The 24934-nt window shown below is 42.9% G+C and overlaps 2 protein-coding genes across 5 annotated transcripts in view; one reads left to right on the top strand and one right to left on the bottom strand.

Annotated features, from left to right (window-relative positions):
- The window catches only part of Antp (Antennapedia), a 129030-nt gene that overhangs the window by 5371 nt on the left and 98725 nt on the right, over positions 1-24934 (bottom strand). For 3 of the 4 annotated variants that reach the window (XM_064700410.1, XM_064700412.1, XM_064700411.1), the window contains 4 exons: positions 8638-8917; positions 7770-8579; positions 7599-7637; positions 7254-7476 (listed from right to left, as the gene is read on the bottom strand). In XM_064700410.1, the coding sequence (XP_064556480.1) occupies positions 7254-7476; positions 7599-7637; positions 7770-8390 (883 nt within the window). In that variant the 5' untranslated portion in view covers positions 8391-8579; positions 8638-8917. The remainder of the gene's footprint in view (positions 1-7253; positions 7477-7598; positions 7638-7769; positions 8580-8637; positions 8918-24934) is intronic. The other variant, XM_064700413.1, reaches the window with a different exon arrangement.
- LOC135440983 (small ubiquitin-related modifier 3-like) lies at positions 20408-21195 on the top strand. The gene has a single exon (XM_064700414.1). The coding sequence runs from the start codon at positions 20482-20484 to the stop codon at positions 20755-20757; it is 276 nt and encodes a 91-aa protein (XP_064556484.1). The 5' UTR covers positions 20408-20481; the 3' UTR covers positions 20758-21195.

The following is a 24934-nucleotide window of genomic DNA, read 5'->3' as shown; positions in this document are numbered from 1 at the left end:
ACGCTTAAAGAAAGGCAAAACAGGTCAACTAGCCTGCTTAGCTCACTCTGAGAAAATACCCTATACACACGGGGGGATATATATTGATTAACTGCGACCTTTGACCGGTTGCCATTTCCATATTATGTATATGTCTTCTCTAGATTTAAAGAGTTGTTTGCTTAAGTTGAAATTTGATATATGTATATTCAGTTGGTTAGTTTCAGCTGCTGATGTTTTACAGGGTATTTCCAAGTGAGCCAGTCCCATTTTAGCTATTCATACTTGTTTGGTTCTCAGTCTTTTTCTATGTTCCCCATTTTGAATGTATTCGAATTCGGATTCACTCACTCGCTGGCTGCATGGCTGGCCATGGCTACCCATGTCAAAATATTTGACAGCTGACTAAAGCATGCTATGCGAGACGGGAACGAACACCAGCTCAGGAGAGCCGGGGGCGGCAAGGCGGCAAGGCAGCCAGGCAGCCAGGCAAGCGAGCGACGAGCACATCATATATCCCTAGGCAGACCAAAAATTCAAACAAGCGACCTCTCTTTTTCTGCCTTCTCTCTCTCACTCGGCCACCCTCTGCGGCTGTCGGTCAAGCGAGCTGCGAGCTGCGAGCTGAGCGCCTGTTCCATCATGGCAGGCGCGACTGGCGGCCATTGAAACCAATGGAACCATGAAACATGTGCCCTGACATTGACGACGACGATGACGACGCGGATGAAGTTCAGATCGAATTAGCAGCTGAAGATGGGCAAAACTATCTCAAAGCTGTACTGAGATGCATCTGGGCAGTGCTGGGATTTTCTATAAAATGTAAATAATACTCTAATTTCGAGACAAGTAATTTGATATTGTATTAAAAAATATAAACTAAATATTTGAAAACTATTTAATGTGCATATTAGCAAAAAAAAGTTATTAATTTGAGTCGTATGTTAATATAAACTAATAAGAACGGGTTTCTAACAAATCTGATATTCCTCAAATTATTATTTATGTGAATTTGAGAAACAAAAAAGTTTTTTTGGTGTATATGTTTTCACTGACAGTTTTAATTAGCTGAACCATTTTTTTGGTGATTTAAAAATTTAATTATATTTTCTAAATTGCAATTTTTAAAAATTTATATTGGGCAATTTGTTAGCAAATAATAGTTCATAATTAAACAATTTTAAATATTTTTTCTTTGTAAACCTGTAAAAACTGGATAAATGACCTGCGGTTGTCCGACTTTGACAGAATATAATCTAAGGTCTACTTCAAGTCTTGACCATATAAGCAAAAAGTATGTGTATATATATTTACATATATAGTTGCCTTAAGTAACAGGGAATACAGCTGCGACTCGGATGCTGGCTCTGTTACTGGACAAGTTGTTGGACAGACCACGAGCGAGCTACCTCACTTCATTGCTGCATGAATAATATTCGTAATTTGTCAAAAAGGTTGGCCAAATCCCAAAATAAAAAATAAAAGCGACGCGAAGCGGCATCCAAAAACTGCGCTGCGATTGAGCGAAATGAATGAATGCGAACAGCGAACAACAACAACTACAACAAAACACCCACAGTTGGGGGCAACTGTTGTTGGTGTTGTTGTTGTTGCCGTGGATGCCTCGGGGCAATACCCTGAGGACCTTTGGCGAGCTGTTGCCATTATTTTTGGACTGCTCTTCTATGCTGACCAAGAAACTCATAGGGGGCGTGGCGGCAGGGGGCGGCAGGGGGCGGCGTATAAAAGCGAAATTTCCTTTTCGCATTCGCTGCGCTTTATTAAACTTTTTGCCGCACATGGAAATCCCAAAAGTTCTCGTGTCATTTTTTTTTTGTTTGTTGCTTCGCTCGGATCTCAGTTGTCGTTGTCGCTTACATTTTGACAGCCCGTGTCAGCTGCCGGTGGTGGCAGCTGGGCAGCCGGGACAGCCGGGCAGCCGTGGCTGTGGTTTCGGATTATATTTTTAAAAAAATCTTCACGCATTTGGCAAATTATCTTTTGATCCGCACGCTTCGATTGCGCGCCGGAAGGTGGCAGCTACTCGTGGATTGGCAGCAAATGCGTCAACACAATGCCAAATGCCACATGCCGCATGCCGCATGCCACACAGCCAGTGGACAGCGCCATAAGCCAGGGCAATCGCCTGCCTAAGTAGTTGTTGTCTCAAATGTCTCGCGCTGCCATCGAAAAGTAGTTTGCGCGCAAATCCTCAACTTAGCAAAACTCCGGCTCCAGCTCCGGCTCCGGCCAGGACTCGACTCGACTTGGCCCGGGCACATTAAGTGCAGCGCCAACAGACAACAAAGTCGCCGGGAAGCAGCGCGGCAAAAGTTTGCAAAGCCAGCGCCAAGTGCGGGCGGATGGGGGCCACTCGCTGCCAGCAGATGATGGCCGGGGATCAACGTTTTACGTAGCAGCCATGGAGAACCGTAAAAAACTTTTGCAACAGACTACAGACAATGCGCGCGGGGCGGAGTCGACATCCAATGTGCAACTTTTTGGCGAGAAGTTCTTTTCATCGTGCCTGCGCCCTCTGACACTGACGGGGCTCCAAGGCCGCGGTGTCGGGGCTGGTAATGGGGGATTGGGAGCTGTCGCACATAATGCGCACAATGAAGTGCACTTTTCATACTCGAAAGAATTGAAAAGTTGTTTGCCACACGAACGCCTCAAACGAGCCGGCATACAGATGAGCCACAGCAATTCTTCGTATACCAATTGGTTCTCTTAAATAAATACACGATAAATAGATGGGCGATTGAGCTTGAGGCCAAGGAGATTTTCTCTAGAGTGAAATTTGATATGCACAATGTATAATGGAGAGCTTATGTGGTATATAAATATTTATATTTCAAATGTACAGTGAAAACTCTCTCGGATGAACAGCGACGGTCAGATAAACTTGAAAGGAGGGTCTGCCTAATAGAGGGCGAATGGGTGCACCGGATTTATGTTAGGTTGAGAGTAAATGTGCACCCAATAAAGGTGTCCGCCTTGTGTCCGTTAAGGGAGTTTTCTCTGTATATCCTATGGTTTTGGGCTATCGACATACATAAGAATATTATGTATTGATATTGCTTTGGAGGGGGTATCATAATTTTGTCAAGGAATATGTAATGTAATTAAATATGAGGCAAATCCTATTAATATCGCAGAAATATATTATGTAGCACTATAGGAAGAGTTGGCCGAAGAATGGGTTTATGTTTAATTAAACTTTCTGATTTTCAAATATATTCAGGAAACTTCACGATTCTACTCAAACATCTGCAAAACTGTAAGCCGTGAATCTACAAGAGTATTCAATCTTCGGCGTGCCGAAGTTAGCCGTTCTTTATTATATGTACATATTTTGCAAAACTTAATGCTCAGATTAGTTTCTTATGTTTTATATTTAACCTTTTTTAAACATATTTTAAGAATGAATTATCCGATATTGAATTTAGTTTTATTCTCCGTTGATTTCGTTAAGCTTGGCTTGTATTTACATAATCCCAAAATTGATAAACTCTTTTGCTTTCATTACATGAAGGCATCTCCCTCAATATTGTAGCCAATCACTTGACCAGCTGCAGTGCAATCTGTTAGCACCCAAAACTAAACAACACCAAAGTGCCCGAGTCTGTGGATATTTACACACATTTAGATAAGCAACGTGGCGCAACAAGGTCAAATATGAAATTCTTTCGTTTCGCAAATATATAAACAGACAGTCGGAGCAGAGGATGCACTGGCAGCTTCTGCCGTTTGGGTGCTTGGTTCAGGTTCTAGCCAAGAGCCACTTGTTGCAAATATTTGTTGACTGTCGCTTAAATTTATGACCCAAAGGCGAGCGACAAAGGCAGCAGGCAGCGACGGATAAGGGATGTGGCTGGGCATGTGGCAAGTGGCAGCCACAGGCCGCAAGTTAGTGCTGCTTATGAGCAAATTATCAAAAACCAACTTAAAACTTTGCCAACTCTCCAATATGCAGCATCAAAACAACATTAACGCAGCCAGCACGAGGGAGCTACCCAGCTACCCGGCCAAAAGCAATGCCTGGGAAGCGCTGCACTTGGACTTGAACTTGGACTCTGGTCTGGGGCATGGACTGTTGCTGACTGTGCCCTTTCCGACTGCCTGCTTGTTTTCATTTTTTTGTGCTCATGAGTTACAACTTAATTGAAACCGCGCTTTGTTGCAGCGACAATGCGTCGCACTGCCCCGCCTCGAGGGGACGACCATGAATCGGAGCTCTCAGCTCTGAATTGTGAGCTCTTCTAGGACGCCAGTCACGATCGGCACTCTTTAGTTATTCGCCTAATGCCCGCGTGAAATATGACGAGGCGTTAAGTAGTTACAAACCAGCCACAGTGGAGTTGGCTTAGCTACAACTGGGAATAGTTAGAGAAAGATTGTTTCTATTATAAAACAAGTTGAAAACTTTGAGTCTAACTTGCCTAGCTCAGGCATAAGAGACATAAATCGGGCTGGAATTCGAAACCCAGATCACATTTTTTTTTGAGTTAACTAAAGCCGAGTCGATCAAGGCATCTATCGCGGTACGAGATACGATACAATTGATGAACATATAAAGTTGATGGACTTATTTTGACAAGTGTTAATATGGGAACATTTTCCTATCGATATGTTGATATTATTCTTAAAACAAGTAATCGCACTTGCTGCCAAAGAATTGGTTCCAACCGAACCAACAATTAATTTTTCGTTGCTTATAATTCTTAAGTGGTTATAGCTTCGGACTGGGCACAAGGGCTTGTAAATCTGGAGGCGGGATAGAACTGGGAGGCTCTTGAAATATCTACACAGACAACCTGCTCACGTTTGCCTATCCCTGTTCTAGTTGTTGGTCTTTATCACCAACATTGACCTCGAGCTGGACAGATTTACTTAGTCTACATTAAACAGGTCACTAGAAAATGTTATTACTTCTAATATATTAAACAACGCTCGACTCATTTTGCATTAGCTGAATTTCGATTAAGTTGTCAATCGTTTAAATCGAGCTAAGCTATTTTTTAATTTTCAACCCACTGTGTCGACTATTTTTATTGGTTGCACAATAAGAAAAACTGAATGCGAAACCTAAGCAAAAATAAACTCGTATGCATTTAATCATCGTAACTTAAGCTCGAGATCATGTTGTGCCACAGCCAGAGTGCTCCGACTCCGACTCCAACTCGGACACCGAGTCCCCAGGTCCGAGTCTTACTCTGACCACGGGCCGCACCCTCCGCGGGAGACGTCGGTCGAGCTCTGACTCTGGCTTCTTGTGCGCGCCCAAGAGTCGGTTCTCAGCTTCGACTCGGCGGTTGGAGTTGTCTCTGTTTCTGTGTCGCTCCTTCATTTTTTAAATAATAAAAAAAAAACTACGAAGAGGAAAAAGAAGAAAACTTCATGTCACCGCAGCGGGCCGGCTGGCTTTGCTTTTTGTTGTAGGCGCACAATTTTTTTGCTGTCTTTTTTTTTAATATATTTTTTTTTTGCACGCTGACACCGCCACAAGGGGGATGTGAAGGTGCAGGCGGCGGGATTAAGACGACGAAGTGTTTGGCCAGGTCCAATGCTGTCCGCCGGACCCAGGTCGGACCCATTCATGGGGGAGCATGGCGCGCAGCGGCCGCGGCGTGTTCTGGAGATTAATAAATTGATGGCATCCATTGCACATAACGTGTAACTAATGGCGCTCATCAATTCTGCTTTACATCTCAATCTGGCTAAGGCAGAAAAATAAAAGAGCACAAGCGACAGCAAAGAAAAAAGCTGAGCCTGAGCCCCGATGTGGGCAAACAACAACTCGGCGGCGATTTAGTAATGACCGACGACGAGGCCAGGATAAAGGGAAGTGCTTGGAGCCGAGCAGCACTTGAGCTCGCTCTCTTCACTTTCACCCGCTTGAAAATGAAATGGAACTTCTATACTTGGATTGGCAGGCCCAGCTGGCTAGAAATGTGCCTCGCCCACTTATGCAACGCGGGCAATTGCCTGCCAGCCCGGGCCGATCCCTGATTCTATTTTCAATTCTGTGCCGGATTCACATGGGACGAGCCTTTTACGGAAATTGTCTTTGGATTAGTTACGCTCCGATTTTGCAACCTTTTCGCTTTCGTTTTCAAAACTATTGTCAATTTGCTTTATTTAACAGACCGCCTTCTGTGCCGCCTCGACTCGACACGAAGTCGGAGTCGAAGTCGGACTCTGACCCATGTTTGTACCTCTTTCGACCTCTTTCATCTGCGTGACATTTGTCAGCAGCCCTTTGCGATGTCCTGGCGTTTTTGCCAGTGCATTCATCGATTTCGTTTTCGGAAATTTGCAAAATTTGGCAAAATGTCAGGTATCGGTGCGGTGTATTTGTGCTCATTGCAGATGGATTACGACTAATGCGACCGATTGGCCAAGGCAATAAAGTGAAATTACTCGGACGTGTCAAGGTCAGCAAATTTTTGGGTCTTAGAATATCGCCTGCAAATGTTGCTTCTATATACAATATTGCAAATGGAATTATTTTATGGCAAACGGAATTGAATTCAATTTTTAAATATTTTAGACATGGTACATGTATATTTAAAATTAAATATTGTGAACTATCATTACTTTAATTTCTGTCGACTTTTTCTTTTTTTATTTAATTATTAATAAATCTATATTAAGTCGGGCAATGCAACGATATTAAATTAGACAAGCATTTAATTTAATTTGCCTTTTATTAAAATAAAGTCTATTTTTACTTTCTGTAAAGCTTGTAATTTTATTCTTACGATTTTAAGCCATTTACTAAGCACATAAACTGTTTTTTGCTTACATATTTTTTCTAACTTTCTATCGATATTTCCATTTGAATTTAACGTTCAAGCAGTGCAGCTTAACGAAATGTTAAACACCGTGCACTGCTTGTCGAAGCAGCCACAACCACTTCAGCAAGCAGTGCGCGCAGGCAAAGTTAACAAAAAGATCGCCGCAGCAACTCTCATTAAATGTTGCACGCCAGTTTCGACCAGTGTCATTGACGTTTAAAAAGTAAAGAGAATCTTTGGTAGGGGAAAAATAAATGCCTGAAATCTTATTTAAGTAAAGTTTGAAATGTGTTCAATTGTTTGTTGTTAATTATCAAAAATAGTTTAAAATGTTGTTGTTCTTGTTGTATGCAACTACTACGACTAGTTAAACTACATTCAATGACTAACTACAGCAACCCACTACTATAAGAAGAAGAAAAATTCCACTTAATACGTTTCGTGGAATTGTCGATCACTTTCCTTGACACTTACCAAACTGACTTCGCATCCAGGGATACAGTGGAGACGGCATCCCTGAGGACTGCGAACTCGGATTTTGGGATGGCGGTGTATGTTGTCCGGGATGTCCTTGATGCATTTGTGGCGGTCCCTGTCCAGCACCCGGATGCATCATCGCTTGCGGTGGTGCGACCACGGGCGGCACACCCGTCTGCTGTTGCCCGTACATGCCCATGTTGTGATGGTTCTGATGCACCTGCGAATGGATCACCCCGAAAACTGGTTAAGTATTGATTGGCTTCAGGTTGGAAGTCAGCACGAAAAATGGGGATTAACAAAAGCAAAAGCATTAAGAACTATACCGCATCCGGTTCTTACCTCTGTCACATCGGGAACGCCAACGTCAGTGTAACCCAGCTGGAAAGCGGAGGCAGGAAAGATAGAAGAAGCGTTTAGTATGTTATAAGCGGGCGCCGAGATTGGGATGTTATGTGTTTTGGGGGTGAGAACGAATTACCCTCTATACCTCTAAGGAGCCCAATAGCTTACCTGTGCCTGCGGATGACCCATGTGATGGGGCAGCGTCATCTGTGCGTTCATGTGATGCCCGCCCATTTGGTCGACCAGCGGCGGGGAGCCTCCCTCTTGCACCATGCCCAGGCCGCCAACGGTCGCCTGCAGCTTGCAGCTGGCATAGACCACGGGCTGTTGCTGCTGCGGATGCGTCACCTGTTGCGTCACCTGAGGATGCTGCTGCTGCTGTAGCGGCGCCTGCTGCGCCTGCTGTTGCTGTGTTTGGGCCTGTTGCTGCTGCTGTGACTGCTGCTGTTGTTGGGCAACGGACACCAGCTGGCCATTTGTTTGCGCCTGCGGCATCACGCCACCCACCTGGCTGGAGGGGCTGTCGGGGCGCGAGTAGCCCTGGTGCTGCTGCTGCTGCTGCTGGTCCATGCCCTGGCCATTATAGTAGGGCATACGGTCATAGGGCGGGAAGCGCGGGTAGGGCATGTTGCCCTGCTGATTTGGATTCTGGCTATAGTGATGCATCTGCTGCGCATCGAGATCGGTGACGCCGTTGCCCGGATAGTGGCCATGGTGCATGTCCGCTCCCATATACGAGTTTGTGAAATATGACGTCATGCTTTCGCAGTTATTTGTACTCATCGTCATTTTTGTTCTTCTCCTTGTCTCCTGACTGTTACCGTTCCTTCAACTGTTTCTTAAGCAGTTACTCCTACTGTTTCCGTTTCCGTTACTGTTACTGTTACTGTTACTGTGGATAGCGCCTGGTTACTTAGTTGCTAGTGACTGTGACTCGACTCCGTGTGCTTTTAGCTACTTTCCTATATACAAAGTAAACTGCAATGGCATTCATTAGTCGAATATTTTAACAAGGGATATACCGTTAAGGACTCACCTAAATATCCTTTGAACACTTAAGTACAATGTACAGTTGCGCCTTAAACTTAGTTGTCTAGTTGTGTATGGGTGTGCGTTTGTGAGTGTGTGTATGTAAGGGGATGCGCTTTTGTGTGAGGTATAACTTGATTTGCGTTCTGCTGTTCCTCTGTTTGCTGTGCAGGCTCCTTGCCTCCTCTTAATTTGGTAGAAAATCCGTTGGTGTTGTAATTGCTGTTGCCTAAATCCTTAAGTAGCCTTAACCTCTAGTTGGTATTTTCAATTTTGATTTTGAAACTCTGCAAATAAACAAATGAAGGAATTGTTGTTTTAAAGTTCGGTTTAGTCGTTGTTCTTCGCACAAAGTTTCTATTCAAAGTGCCGCTCGAAACTTGTCAGAAACATGTGCTTTGAGCTTGGAACAACATGTGCTATGCGCTCATTGGGCTCTGCCCTCTGATAAATTGTTTATGCCACGCTTTGGCGGGTTCTTAAAAAAAGATCGGAGTTATCAGAATTGAGTAAGAGCGGGGCATCAAAAGAGACAAATAGAGTTGGAGGCTGGGCCAGGGCGAGACAAAGGGGAGAGTAAGGAGCTAAAGAGAGGGAATATATATACATATGTATATATATAAATATAACATCTAAGCTCAACTGTTTTTTCTGTTTATATTTAGATAAAGTTGAGTTTAGCAGCCGATACGTCAACAAGCTGCTGCAGCACCCAAACGCGGCCGCCAGGGTCCTGCCTGACCCCTTCAGAAAGCGGCGGCTCCGAAGGCTTCACCTCGACGACCTACCTACCTACTAAACATCTCCTTTCCCATCATTGTAATTAACTTCATTGTAAATATCATATAAGTTACATAGTACTCAGTAACTATACGTTCTTCCGTTAGTTATTCGCTTCGTAGAGATCAGAAAACATAGATTAAACAAAAAATAAAGATCTTAAAACGAACTCATTTTTACTGACTAAAAACTGTTAAAAAACAGTTAAAAAACTTTTTTTGAGCTTTGTGTTGGAAAACGCTTTCTTAGCAGAGTTGACTTTGATCACGTCAAAAAATTTTAATTGATGTCAAAGGAAAAACAGTAACAAATAAACAGTAAGCATTTTCTCGCATTCGGTATTCGTAAGTTTTTTAAGTTTTTTTTTTTAGAGCTATTGAGATTCTTTCGGTATTCTAACTGTAATGTCATTCATTGGCTGGCTGACAAGCTGGCAACATTCGTTGAATTTATGAATATGAAATCAATTGTGTTATCCCCCCTTTGACCTGACATCCTTCCGGTCAAAGTGATTTAATTTCCTGGCTCATTATCACGAGTCTCTGACCTCATAAATCAAAACTCGAACAATGCAGACAGACTGAGACAGACAAACACACACACACACACACACGAACACACAGAGGCAGGCGGGCAGGCAGGCAGGCAGACAGATAGACAGAGACACACGTTACATGCCATGCATATGTATATGCATGCAGCTACCGCTCTCTCTCTCTCTCTTCCTCCCGCTCGCTTTCCCTCTTATGGTGATGGTGGTGACAGCCCTGCCGAAAAACTAACTAACGGTAACTTGTTGTCGGAAATGAAACTTTTGCAACTTTGCGAAATGGCCGAAACGCAAAACGGGAGAGAAAACGGTAAAACTTTAAAATATTTCAGCGACAAGCGATGCTTGCATATTTCTGCCCCCCCCTGCCCCCTGCCCCCTCGCTTGTGTAACAGCATTCCCCGGCGAATGTATTTGTATTGTCTGCTTCTGTTGCTCCTTCTGCTTCCCTTTCATACTGCCATTCGCCCATTCTCCGCTGTTTCGCTTTTGTTAACGAAATAATTTCTTGCGCCGCAGCCGCCAAAGCCAAAGCTTCCCTTTCAATTACACATTTCCCGCTGACGGTGGCCGAGGAGGACGCGCTCGGCGCGCAAGGACAATGCCAGGCGGAAGGAAGCTGCGCCGGGCGCAAAGGCCAAACAGCCACCCAACTACGAACGGATGCGGCCAAATCGGTGGCTCGCTCTGCCTATAGAGCTGCCCATAAGCGAGTATACGGTATGTAGGTGGTTATCAGACATGTGCTTCTTGAGGATGGGGAGCAGAAGGGGGGAGACGGCAGCCTTGGCCGTGATGGTTGGACGCGATGGACGCGCGGGCCTGGGGCTTGGGGCGAAGAAACTCAGTCAAGCACAAGCGAGATGATAATAATGTCTGATGTGTGTTTTGTGTGGAGATTGTTGTTGTTGTTGTTGTACTATGCCACTTATTGTTATTCCGCAAGTGGTGTGAGTGTGTATGTGTGAGTGTGTTTACTTTATGATTTATGTTTGTCTGATGTGATTTATTCAAGCGAACAAATGTTTAAATTTGATTTGCAATAAAAGATTTTCTACTAAGAATAAAAATACTCAGGAAAACTGTAATTGTTTTTTTGATCTACAATTTGCATTGAAATTCAATTGAACTTAATTTCCAATTTATTTCATATAAAAATAAATTCTTTATTAAATATGAAGCCTTTGCACAGGCAACACAAATACATTTCGTCTGTGAATTTTCTATTGCATACTTATGGGCCTGTTGTTTTGTGCCCTCTAGCGGTCGTACGTTGAAGCTGCTTAAACCATTATTGACAGATGTCGCTTTTAGTTGACTGACATGTGGCGCCCTCTTTCATATAATGAATGAAATGTAGCGGCTGACAGTCGGCTGAGTGCAATGTTAATGGAGCGGAAGAAGAGAATCCCAACAGACTTTTGCTTAATAAAATTAATTTAAGAATTAACATTGTCAATAAATTATTTTAAATACTGATTAAGTTTTTTTTTTCAATACAATCTGAGTGAAAGAATTCATAGCATATTCAAATAAGATAATATACTCAATTTAGCTTGAGGTTCTCTACCAGGCTTAAAGAAACAACACTTGAGCTATCTGTATTGTCATAAAAATGTGTGTTATTTTTAATACAATATAAACAAATTAACTAAAAAAAAAAATCTTCGCAATATTAATACAAAAATTTTAGGGAAAGAGACCTTTACTGCTTATTTATCGACTGCCATTATGGTATATTAAGTATTCAATTTAGCTACAATTACAGATGATTAGCAGACTTTATACAGAAGCTATTTATGGGATAGTTTTATAAAGTGCAGAGGGGAAATGCATGCCACCTAAGTGCGCTCAGCTTGAACCAACTTAAGTCTAACACTGTCGATTTTTGCTTGTTTTATATTTATTTAATAAATTCTTACTTATCCATTAAAAAGATATCAGCAGTTTTCACAAGCTGCTTACCACTGTGCAATCGCTCATGCAATTAGCCAAGACAGCAACCATAGTTTCAAGCCCAGCCCACTTTCGCACACACAAGTAAACGTGATTGCGCATGGCATATGGGCAGTCCCGTTACCTGTTTAAGTTGTCAACGACAACGGTAGCCCCCCTACAGCTGATTTGAGACCTGAGCAAACGAACAACAACAACAAGAACGGCAGCAGCGTAGCGCAGCACACATATGGCAGCCAATCCATCAAAGGCGACAAACAACAACAATAACCAGAGCTCAGCAATGCAGTTAATCAGCACACACACACACGCATGTGAGCACGTGCAGACACAGGCATCAACACGATGCCGAAACCGATTCACTCACACGCATGCGCTGTCTCATGATGGAATGGAATGAAAATGAATGATTTCATTCTTCAGCCATCAGCTGCAGCCATTTTGATTTACGATTGCGTCGGTGTCGCCGTCGGCGTCGCTGTCGCTGCTTCTTCTTCATAGTTTTGCATAGCGGCCATGCGAAGGCGTCGCCCGTCAACGTTTGCCTTTGTTATTTGCTGCTGCTGTTGTTGTTTTCGGCATCTTCAGAGAGATAGAGAGAGACAGAGAGAGGGCTGCTATGAATCAAGGTAACGGTTAACTCACAAAAGGTAGTTAGTGCGAGTTACCCAAGGAAGATGGAGCGGGCAACGTGTATAGGAGAGAGGGGAGGTGAGACGTACACGGAGGTCTCTCAATTAAGCCAAACTGAATGCGTTCTGCTCGGCTGCGCTAGTTGCTTAAATTACTGTTTAGCATTTTATTTAAATAATAACTAATTGGCTTGGCTAACTAATACAGAGCTTCGGAAAGATCCTCCACGATTACGGATTAGTATGTTAACTTTAACTTTCTGTTGAGCAGATGGGCAGCAGGGCTATCTCTAATCTGAATAGAAAAGGTCATGTACTAGGCATGGCAATTATATGTATATTTATATTATGTATATTTACTACAATCTTTCAATATTTTTTTATTAGGAAAGAATTACATTTATTTGTTATTATTATAAGGAATGTAAGATCTTCACAAAATAGGCAAGGCAAGTTTCTTGAGAATGAAGAAGAAACGGACAAGTCGAAACTGTGACTAAAGTAAAACATACATAGGTAGAAAAGGCAGGTAAAATCATGAAAAATCAGTTAAAGCGGCAAATAGTGGAAACTAGAGAGTTACCGGCATATCAGTTACTACACAGCAAAAGACCTCTATTTTTAAGATAAATACACAATTCTCAAATCAAAAATGAAAATCGATTAGAAGAGCGCTCCGCAAACAAGCAGAAAAATTAGTTTCAAAGTCACATGCACAATCAATTTATTCGACATTCTTCTTTCTATTTACACGTAAAAAGATTTACGTAACATATCATAATGAACATATTTTTAGCTTTAAAAAATATTCACAATAAATTTCAGTGCTGATTTCCTTTAAAATTAACACATCTTTAGGGTTGACCCAACATTTATCTTAACTATCAATAAACGCTAAGCAAATGTCCTTGAAATATTGCCCAAAATGTTAGCAGAGACAAACAACTTGTAAGTAGTTAAATAAGAGGGCATAAAAAACAGAAACTGGCAAGTTGAAGCACGTGCTCAGGCCGAATGCCAGAAGAGTTTATTGTGCCATCAGCTAAAGGAGCAAATAAAATTTTATTACCACTATAAATTTCAGCACTTGAAGCGGACCAAACGCAGACGCAGCAGACGCGTCGGCAGGTTCCTCTCCTGGCCGGGTCTGGTCTGGTTTCGTTTGGTGCCGAGGATAAGCCCACGCGATTTAGCGACGGTGTTGCATAAAGACGAACGAACGTAAGAGGCAAACGGCGATCAAGACGGAAGTGGCAGGGCTCAGCCAGTGCAGGGGAATGGGGCAAGGGGGGAATTGAGAACTGGACGCAGCGAGGCCTCTGCATTTTTCTCACATTTATCTTTTTTCGAGTGCTGCGTTTTATTGCGATTGGAAATTGAGCTTGTCAACGCGGCCGTCCGCGACGCTTGGCTAGTCCGGCTATCGATGGAGTGGAGAGGGGGAGGACAAGGCGAGGCGAGGCTAGGGGAACGTCTGCTGTGTTGGCCAACAAGGGCTAAAGTGGCCAACAGCTGGCTCGGGTTTTGGGCGCGCGCGCTGCCCGCTGATAATAAAAATGTCAGCCGCTTGACGATTGCCGGTTCATAAATAAAGTTTTGCATTTGAATTGGAAATTGGGAATTGGAAAAGGGCGAAGCAGAGGAAGCGGATGAAAGGGAAGAGGGCGCGGGCGACGCTGGGGCAGACGTTAAGTCAAGGCAGAAGAGGCAGAAGGGTATGTGGCTGTGCACTTGGCTAAATTAAGCGGGCAGGAGACGCATTTCTTACATTTAATTGGCGCTATTTAGCATTCACTAATGGACATGAGCCCAGTGTGCAGCACCTGCGCCGAGTCCAACCGCTGCAGCCCAGTTGGGAATATGAGCATGTAGACGATGTGCCAGAAACTTGAAGAACGAGAACTGATAATAAATCTAATTGACACATTTGCGCCGGTTGGCTACTGCAGTCCCAGGACAATTGACATGACTCCAAAGCCCATCCAAGCCGGCCAATAATATGTGAGTGCGTGCAATTAAAAGTGAGCTGCATTGCTAATAGCAGTCCGGGGGGGGAGGGGACTGTCGGGGGGCAGGCCATCGATCAGTCAAACAACGATTGTTGCCATTGCTCGTAATTATGCCTAAAATGTTGACAATGTACACAATACATAAATTTGCGATCATATCGAATCATCCATCGCAACATGGCACGGCCCGTCGATCGAGCGATCGATCAATCTTTCGCTGGCCCTGCTGCCCCTGTTGTGATAACGCGCCAGGGCACCAGGTAGGTTGCCAATACGGTGAGCAAGTCAAGTGGATGGCTGGATGGCTAGCTGGCTGGGCTCCATGTGATCCGTTGGTGCCTGTGCGCTGTCTGTACTGTCCACACTGGACTTCATCTGTTGCCGTTGATTGGCAGGTGGAGGAAAAATGCTGCGCCGTTGCCTATTGGAAATTGATTGGCAACAACATGGCCAGCGCTGTGTTGTTGTCCTCCATCAGTGTTGTAATGAGGAATGCCTTCATTACAAGCCGAGCAATGCGTAAACGCAACGCACGCATGCGCATGGCCAAAACCAGAGACTGTGCCACAGTTGGAGCCAGGGCCAGACATCACACGCACTCATGCACTCACGCACGCACGCACCAGCCTGCTCACGCACGCAATGACGACTGGTAGGGGGCGGATGGATGAGGGAAGGCATGGGCAAGGGGCAGCTGGTAGCACTATATAACATATAAGCAAAGATCTGTTGCAGCTTTATCGACTTTTGTCACTGGCCGTTTTGTTGCTGTTGCTGCTCTTGTTAAGTGCAAATGCGAACGCTTGTCGTCTGTTTAGTTTTTGTTGTCTTTTAATGAGAGAGCACGTTTAAGTGCCTCCCCAACTTGCCTCACTCGTAACATTGTTCCACAATTGAATTGTTAAGTGCGGGCTCAACAAAAAAAAAAAGAAACAGAAAAAGAAACAACAGCAGTCGCTACAAGAGACACCATTCCAAGCAGCCCCAACTCCGGTTGTCCAGTTGCCAGTTGCCCAGTTCCCAGTTCCCAGTTGCGATTGCGTGTGAAAATTATAATTTCGTGTGCAGTTTTCAAGTGCGCACCACTGAACCAGCGAACCACTGAGCCACCGAAACACTGAAACACCGCTTGACCATTGACCAACGACAAAGCGACTTTACTTCAAATGTTGTCAACAATTTGCAGGCCAGTTTTTCGCTTGGGTTTTCGGTTTCGCTTGTTCAACTTTTAAGTGTTAATTAAATTTCATTTTATTGCCCAAACGAAAGTGAACATAATTTTTTATTATTTCTTTAGTTTGCTGTTGTTGCTGTTGCTGTTGTTGTTGTTCTTGTTGTTTTTGTTTTATTTCGCCTGCCTTATAGCTAATGTTGTATATTAAATTGAAGGCTCGGACCATAAATAACACATTTTATGGCAGACGAAACAAATTAATGAGCAGCTCGGAAATTGTGCTGGAATTACCGAGCGAACCAGTCGGCTAATTTGCCGTTAGAAATTTGAGTTATACAAAAGGTCAAAAGGTGATTATTGCTTAGTATTTGAAATTAAATACCGCTCGTTGGGAAGACATCAGAATTGTTCATTTTCACTTTTTTTGTTATCGTAAAAGTACTTTTGTAAAAAAATATTGCTTAGGCTAAATAAAAGAAACGCTATAGAAAAGCTGCTGACATATTCTACCTTCGCTTCTGCGGAAGATCTGTACTCTCAAACTTATTATAAAACAAAATTCTTGATATTATCTATTTGTTGTGCTCCAATTGATTTTATTATTTCGAACAGCATATTAAGATCTTATGTAATATATGTAATAATATTCGCCGTGTCCTAGATGCTCATGACTAAGAAAGAGTGAAAGATATAATCTATATATTTTTCAATTATCTAGACAACAAATTGTTACGCTTTCGTGAATATAACCGAAACTATGGATGGAACAAAACCTTATTTAATTTCAACTATGATTTTCTTGAAAAAATTGCCGGCTGAAAAGAAATTTCTACAAATAACCAGGACAGCCAAAAGGTTGAACAGTTAGAAACCTGCCTTGGACAACATTTGGACTCCCCACGAAGCGCACCAAATCAGCGGGATACGAGGTGAAAGTTGGCATTGCATAAGAACCAAAGCCGAAATATGCAATTGCTCATAGTTTTTCCAAAAAATAAAAGAGGCAGATAAAATTGCGTAAGACACAGTCAAGGCCTCGAACTCTGTGGCCCACAGGTGCGAATAGAATACCTGAGGCGTACAGGCCCTGAAAATGGACGGACGCTAACCCAAAATAGAGCAATTAACCTTGTCTACGTGACGGCGAGCGTCTTTAGGCCCGAAGTAAGCGGCCAAGTTAGGTCATTCAGTTACATTTCGGCCTGTTTATAAACGAGTATTTGCCTAATTGTCAGTAAGTGCCTGCGATTATCGGAGCGAAGCGTAAGACTCCGCCAGGAGCTGTCATAGAATCCACACGTAATTGTCATATTATTTAATCTAGTTGAAAACAACCAGCAATTATCTAACTATCGAACAATCTCTATTACAATTGCAGCAATAATATCTTATTAGTTAATTGGGAAATGTGTGTGGGGGAATCACAGAGAAAAGGAAATGGAAGCACATATTTAGTAGATAATTAAACTAGCCTTTTACCGATTATAGGGTATTTTCTGTTCTTTTGAAAGTAATGGTTGGGATAATTAAACGAGTCTTTTACGGATTACAGGGTACTTGTTATTATTTATATTTAAGCAGCAATTGAGCAAAGTGTCAGTAGACAGTTAAACGAGTCTTTTAGCGATTAAAGGGTATTTTTTTTATTCATATCTAAGATCCAGTTGAAACTTGTTTCAGTGGAAAATAAACGAGTCTTATTGCCGTTTAAAGGGTATTTTAAATAAGTCTTTAACCGATTACAGGCTAATTTATAAATATTTGTTATGTTGTTGCAGTTAAAACTAAGGTAAGTAGACAACTAAACTAGACCTTTAACCATGGCAGGGTATCTTATTGTTCATAATTAGGCAGAAGTTGAATCTAATGTCAGTAGACTAATATTTCAACCATTATAGGTTATTATTCACATTCAGGCAGCAGTGAAAATAATATCAGTAGATAATTAAAGTACTCTTTTACCGATTACAGGGAATTGTTCATATTTAAGCACCAGGGTAAACTTATTTCGGGGAACAATAAACTAGGGTAGTTCACCGATTGCAGGGTATTTGATTATTCAGTGCTATTTTCGCTCATCTTTAGCCCTATTAACAATGTCACCGTCATCTGCCGCCATGTGCCTTCCACTCCCTGATCCATATAGATGCTTATTTACTTATTCAAATCGTTGAGATTTCTACTCCCCCTCCCTCCACCCCTCCCACAACCATTTCATTTCCATTTCCCATCGCATGTCGACTGCCGCCCTGTCGCTGTCGCCCTGTCTCTATCCCTGTCCTATTCAACTTGCCGCCTGACACTTCTCTGACAGCGACAGGCCATGAGCAAAACTTTTGTTCTATATATTGTTTTTTTTTCTCTCTTTTTCTGTTCTCCGTTTCTGTGTCGCATTATTCAGAGAATATGAGCAAGCCCCGGCAAGCAAAGCCAACTGGCAGAAATGCTAAAACAAAACGCAAAAGAGTCGCCCAGAGCCAGTGAATGTCATGACAGGCTCAGTGACTTCGGGACCCGGCCAAACAGAATTGCTGACTAACAGCCCTGTCGCGAAATATGAGTCCATTTTAGCGTAAGATACAGATACACAGCAGCTACAGATACACAATACATTCAGATACTTAGCGAAAGGGATGTGGCTGGCGGCCGTGCCGCCCTAGGGCCATATAAATGCTGTGAGACTTTGGCCCCACTGTGCGCACGTGCTTAAATACTTTGCCAGCAGCAACAACAGAAATAAGAACTACAACAACAACTGAGCAAAATGGGAGAATACTTTTCAGGATGTGACACAAAATGCCGCCATCGTCGTCGCTGTCATCATTGTCTGCTTTAAAGATTACACAAAATATTTGTAAAAATACAAAACACAACAAGCGGTTGCCGAGGGGGTGCTGGTGCGGGCTGTTGGCGGAGGGGGGCACAAAATAAAAAAATAAACTCACAGCTTTACAAAAATAACAACTGCGGAGGCAGCAGCAGCAAAACGAAAATCAAAGAAAATAAGCGAGGAAAAGCGAAAGAAAAACACACAAAAATATTTACAAAATATTTTCCACTTCAACGAAATGGAAAACGCGACCGCCCCAGTAGCAGACCCCACCCCCTTCCCTTCCCCTCTCTCCAACACTCTCTCCGCCGACCGCTGCTGCTGCCGTGACACGACTTGAGTTGACTTGGCTTTTGTCTGTCCCTCGTCCTCCCATTCCGCCCCCCCCTCCTGAAACGTTCGTCTTTCCGCCTGTCAGCTCGTCTTTCCGTCTGGCAATGGCTCGTTGGCTCCGTCTCGGGCGCGCCCGCGTCGGCGTCGGCGCCGCCGCCTGGCAACGACAAAAAGAAAATGCAGCGCAGCGTGAAATGCCTCGGGAGCAGCACCAGCAACACCAGCAACAACAACAACAATAACAACAACAATAACAGCAGCAACAACAATGCAAATCAAATGCGCGCCAAAAACAAATTGCAAACTGAACTTGACTGAGAAATCAGCTGCAGCAAGGAAAATTTCACACAAGTGCCGCTCGGTGCGAAAAAGTGTATCTGCGTCTGTATCTGTATCTGTATCTGCAAGTGCAACTGCATATGTATCTGTGTCTTTTGCATCTTGAAGTGTTCGCTTAAGTGAATTGTGTGTAAAAATTGCAACCTAACAAGCGCAAATGCGCAGCCTAGTGCAGAATTGAGCTGAGCATTTCATAAATGTATCTTTTTATATTTTAGCTGGCACTGCGGCAAACAAGATTTTAATTGATACCATTTGCACTGAACCAAAAAAATTAAAAAATAAGAACTCGAAATTGGTTTAGGCCAAAGAAAATCTTAATTCAAGCTACCTATGGGCTGACAGATATAGAAATATAGTGCGGACCTATATCCCCAGAGATATGGAATATATACTGAGCGGAAAAACAATATATAAGCAGTATACCAAATGATTATATAAATGGAAGAATAATAAATAATCAATATAGTTAAGGAAAATCAATTTTGTGAATTTATTTCCCATACATAGCTGGCTTAAAGACTTATTTATGTAAGATATTTTGGCGAAATTTTCCAGCATGAAATTGAAATGCGCTCTTCATATCAAATAAAGTTCTATAAATTTGCATATTTTATTGTTTGTATTAATTACAATAAATGTTATTTATTTATTCCCAAATACAAAAAAAAATATATAAATATTTTATGTACATCACAAACCATATTTTTGTCTATAAGTCGATTCTGCTCTGTCAAAATTATTACAGCAGTGAAATGGAAAAAAATACCCTGAACTATTTTCAAGAGCTATATTCCGAGCTAAGACCTTTTACTTACATTTTATAATTTCTTTTTAACTCAATATTCTTGTTTCCGCTTTTATTTTGCCTTAGTTTTTTCTAATTTCTAATCTGGTTTCAATTAATATTTTTATTTATTTTCTGATTTTTTAATGGGAATTTGTTTGGGTGTTTTTTATCAAACAAATTTTATACTTAAACTTCAACATCTTTCCATGAAACTCTGATTTTCTTCAGATTGAAATTCTTGAATATCGGTACGTGACCGGCTTGTCTTCTTGCAACGTAACTTTATTATTATTTTCTTACCTTTTTTATACCAACTACTCTTTCTCATTTTTGGATATTCAACCATAAATATATTCAAGTTTCATTTTCAATAATATTGTCACTTCACAAGTTGTCACATTCCTGAATAATATCTACACTACAGATACATAATTGAAACTCGAAAAAAAAACTGGAAAATGTCGGAGGGAAGAAAGTCTGAAAGCGGGTACATTAACCTGTACGTCCTGGGCCAGGACCAAGCGGTTCTGCAATTCAAGATTAGGAAACACACACGTCTGGGTAAACTAATGAAAGCCTTTTGTGACCGCGCAGGCCTTTCGATGCAGGTGGTCCGATTTCGTTTCGATGGACAGCCGATGAACGCGACTGACACGCCCACCTCCCTAGAAATGGAGGATGGCGACACAATCGAGGTGTACCAACAACAATCTGGCGGTCAAGTTGTTGATTAACTTGAGACGTTCAATTTATTTTATGATATATTTTGCAAACTCGAACCATTTTTCTTGATATTGTAAAGTTTAACTGCATTTGCAGAAACAATAAAAAGTAGGTTAGGATCGTGAACATTAACCATCATCCTAAGGAAACAGGAGAGAAACAAGTTTTCTGTTTAATGTTTAAACTAACTTGCAAAGCGTATTTAAGTCTAAGCAAACTACTTTTGAAGCGAAATTGTTTTCAAGTTTCATTTGTTTGCCATTAAGTCAGCGGAAAGAACCCGAGTAACCCGTCTACAGGGCTACATGCTCCTATCTATGCTAATGTGCCAGAAGAGCCTGGGCCCCAAATCGCTTTTAAAGGACGCGCTCATTGCACTCCCGAGACTGTGCTCCGTGTAACCCATGCCCTCTGCTCTATGATATGATAATTATATGGTGCCCGCAAAAAGCACACACAAAATGTTAAATTCATATACGGCCGTAAAACTTCAACACGGCAGGAAGCCAAACAGTGGATAGCCGGGGGGGTGGTTGGGCAGGGGCGCATAACATGGAGCGACAACTACAAGTCAAAATATAAAATGGAAAATGTGTGAATATTTCATTTGGTTTACCAACAACATAAAAACGCAGAAACGTAGCAACGAGCTGTTCAAAATGCCACATGTGGCAACAACAACAACATGTGGCAGCAGCAACAACAACAACGCACACGTCAATGTTAATTTAGTCAACGCCACACAAAACAGCACAAGCAACAAAGCAACAACAAATGAAACAATTCCATTGGGCATTGTTGCGGAGCTGCCTCACCCCGCCCCACCCTCTACCCTCCACCCTACACCCTACACGGTAACCGGCAACCCCTCCGCAACACCCTCGTCTGCCTGATTTCACATGTGCTTCTATGTCAACTTTCATGAAATTAGTTGGCAACATGACGAGCTGCCAGCGTCACCGCCCTGCGGCACAAACACGCCCATTAGCAGGCCTCGTCGGGATTCGGGGAATAGGTAGGTCGCCGGGGACGTTGTTGAGGGGGTGGTGGGGGTGGTGTGCCTAATGCGCAGCTGACACCTTGCCAAAGTAGTTTTCGCTGTTGCTGCGCGCGGTTAATTCACAGAGCCACAAAACAGCAACTGAAGCCGAAACCGACACCGAAACGTGGAGATCCCATTGGGGATTTAACCAACAGGCCTGCGGCTCAGCCTCAGCCTCGGCCTCAGTCTCGGCCTCGGTTTTGGCTTGGGTTTGGGCCTGGCGCCGCTTCCCCTGGCCACGCCTTCGGCTTCAGCTTTTGTGCACGTGTTGCAACACCGCAGCGCACAACCGACGCCGACGCTGACGTCGACGCCAACGCTGCTGCCACAGGCGACGGCTGGCAACGGTTGGCATTGGCGTTGACGCTAATTAAAAAAATTTCAGTACCCCCTCTGCCCGCGACCGCTCCCTTGTTAGCCAGCGCCCTAGTCAGCTGGCCATTTAATTTAATTATTACAAATGGCCGAGAACTAAAAACCAAATGCAAAAAATATTTACCCAAAATGCACTCGCTAATTAATTTAATTAAATTAAATTGTCATTTAAATGCGGACAATGGAAAATGTTGCAATAATGTGGGGAAAATCAGTGAGTTCTTTATTATTAGAATTTAACAATAAATAAAAATAGTTTTTATGGAAATATTCTACAATATCTCTGCACATTCCCTGCGAGCTCGAAGTCTAGAAATTGCAGAGCTTTGAAATTTACAATACAAATAATAAATAACTTTAAAGCTCAGCTTATATAATTACCAAAATTTCCAAAATAAATGTAGATCTCGACCCATTTTTTTTGTAAATCTCATATCTGTATTTAGTGCATAATAGATATCTATTTGGCAACGCCGAGCTGTGTTTAACTTTCAATTTTGATAGCCTGCCCCTTTTCTTTAGGCAGTTATATGGCGCTGTGTTTGCCAACAGTTTTTGGCTGTTTCGTCTTGTCGGGGCAATCAACACACGCCAAACATCCATTCACCCAGTTCGGCCAAAGTCAAGCCCAACCCAATCGAAACTCAAACGTAACCCCCGCCTATGCGAAACGCAGCTGTTAAATCGATAAAAACATTTCAACTGCAATTTGGCTATCGGTTTTTGGCAGCGACTACTTGTAGATACAATATGCTCGATGGCCATGGCCACCGAGTTGTCCCCACATTAGATACAGATACACAGATTTAGCTGTATGCCCACGGGAGTAGTCACTGTCGTGTATGCGTGTGTGTGTGTGCGGGCTACGATAAATCCGTAACGAGGAATCTGCACTGTACCATAACCAACGCAACAAGCGACTCGGGCCGCAGCAGCCTAGAAGAAGCTGATGGCAACCCTGGCATGGCCTGGCCTGGCCCGGCTTGACCAGTCGCCCGGCCTGGCCGATAAGCTGAAACGCCGTTCCAGCTGGCCAGCCAGTCTGGCACGGCACGGCCATATGGATGAAAAACTAAAAATGGCATTAAAACAACGTAATCGCAGTCCGACGCACAGCTCGGGTAGATTTTCATTTTCATTTTCACAAGCGCATGGCGCAAAACGGAAAAACAACCCCGTCCACGGGGTAAGTTTTCCCGTGTGTGTGCGTGTTACTTTTTCCCTTTTATTTTTTTGTGGGGTGGTTTTTATTCGCTCGCAAGTGCGTTGGCAGCGCCATGCGGCCTGCAAGTTATGCTATCTCAAGCCATTGAAGTTTTTCCATTTTCCGAGCGGGGTTCAAATTGACGCGGGAGGGTGCCAAATGCACATTCATTTAATTACACAAATCTAAGTAATATTACAATTCGGGATTGCATTAAAATGGATTTGTTATTTTCTTACATTCTTGCTAAAACTCACTTGAGTTGGATGAAACGAATGGGATCGAGGTTTTACCTGCAAAGAGATAAACAATTTGAAAAAAGGTTAGTTAAAAGTGTTATGAACTTTTTTTTCGAATTGGGAATTATAAGCGATAACTCTTCGGGGGCTTATGCTCTATTAATATCTATTATTAGATGCACCTTTGAACTGTAATGATACACGGGCTTCATTCTCAATTTTAAAACAGATATTGGTATATGGTTTATTGACAGTTATCGAAAGTTTTGCTTGTAGAATAATACTGCGAAAAGTGCGCAAGTTAGCGATCAATTTAATCAGTATTTAAGTTACTGGAGAACCCGCTTGTTTATGTTGCCATTTGCAGCATTGACTGTTGCAAGATGGAGTTTCCACAATTTCAAGCTCGATTGCACCCAATTCCAGCGCTCAATTGCTGTGGCTGTGGCTGTGGCACTTAATCGGCTGTAAGAAGCAATTAAGAAAAAGTCAACAGCAGACCCGCTAGCCAATTCCAAGTTTGCAGCAGCTGGACAGGGTGTTGATTAAGCAGCCATAAAGGCAATGCGAGAGGGCGGACGCGAGGCAGGGAGGTAGGTAGATGGGGCAAGTCGCAGCCGAGGCGCAAAATCAACAGCAGTTGCCAAGACAAATACAGGGCAAGAAGAAAAAATTACTTAATTAGCTGCTGCAAGATCCTTGGCCAGCTCCCTTTGGCCACAGAGCAGGCGAGCAAAAAAGCCCCGAGCCAAGTGTAAATTGAATGAAATATTCATGCAGAGATTTCGCGACAATGTGCGAGCCCAAAATTGGCAACGGTCAGCGCGAATGCGAACGCGAATGCGAATACGAATGTGGAATCGTCGTGGATGCTGATGTTTTATTGAATTGAAAAATCTCATTATCACCTCGACGCATTCTTTGAATGCATTTGGAGCCGAATACAAAACAGGTACCAGATGCAGACGGAGTCCTACTCTCTGCGCCCGTCTGTCTCTCGGCGCAGAACGTGGAGCATCGGCATCGGAATCGTCAGATACTCGCAGCTAATTATCGTAATTATTGCAAATTTACAAATTGATATGAAATTGATTAGTGCCCCAGTGGAACGAAGACGACGAACACGTTGATGTCGACTGGGCAGACAGCTCCTTGCCAGTTGGCGAAACTCGTTTCTGCCAGAGATTCATCTCCTTCTTTCCCTGTCTCTCTCTGATTTGCACTTTTTGAGTGCCTGCGATTGCTTCAATAATTCATTGGGCAGCAAGAAATGCTAATTTCTTTCATATCGAAATGCTCAAAAAAGGTGTCAAAGTCAAAGATGCCAG

Source organism: Drosophila montana, unplaced genomic scaffold (genome assembly GCF_035044405.1).
Source record: "Drosophila montana isolate Dmon_TW-CO22-7 unplaced genomic scaffold, ASM3504440v1 contig_1761_1, whole genome shotgun sequence".
In the NCBI taxonomy this organism is placed as follows: Eukaryota; Metazoa; Arthropoda; class Insecta; order Diptera; family Drosophilidae; genus Drosophila; species Drosophila montana.
The sequence above is the reverse complement of the archived record's forward strand: the minus strand, read 5'-3'. Positions and strand labels throughout refer to the sequence as shown.

Bases quoted from the DNA above. Each gene is read 5' to 3' on its own strand.
- LOC135440983 (XM_064700414.1), top strand. From the start codon at position 20,482: ATGTCGGAGGGAAGAAAGTCTGAAAGCGGGTACATTAACCTGTACGTC.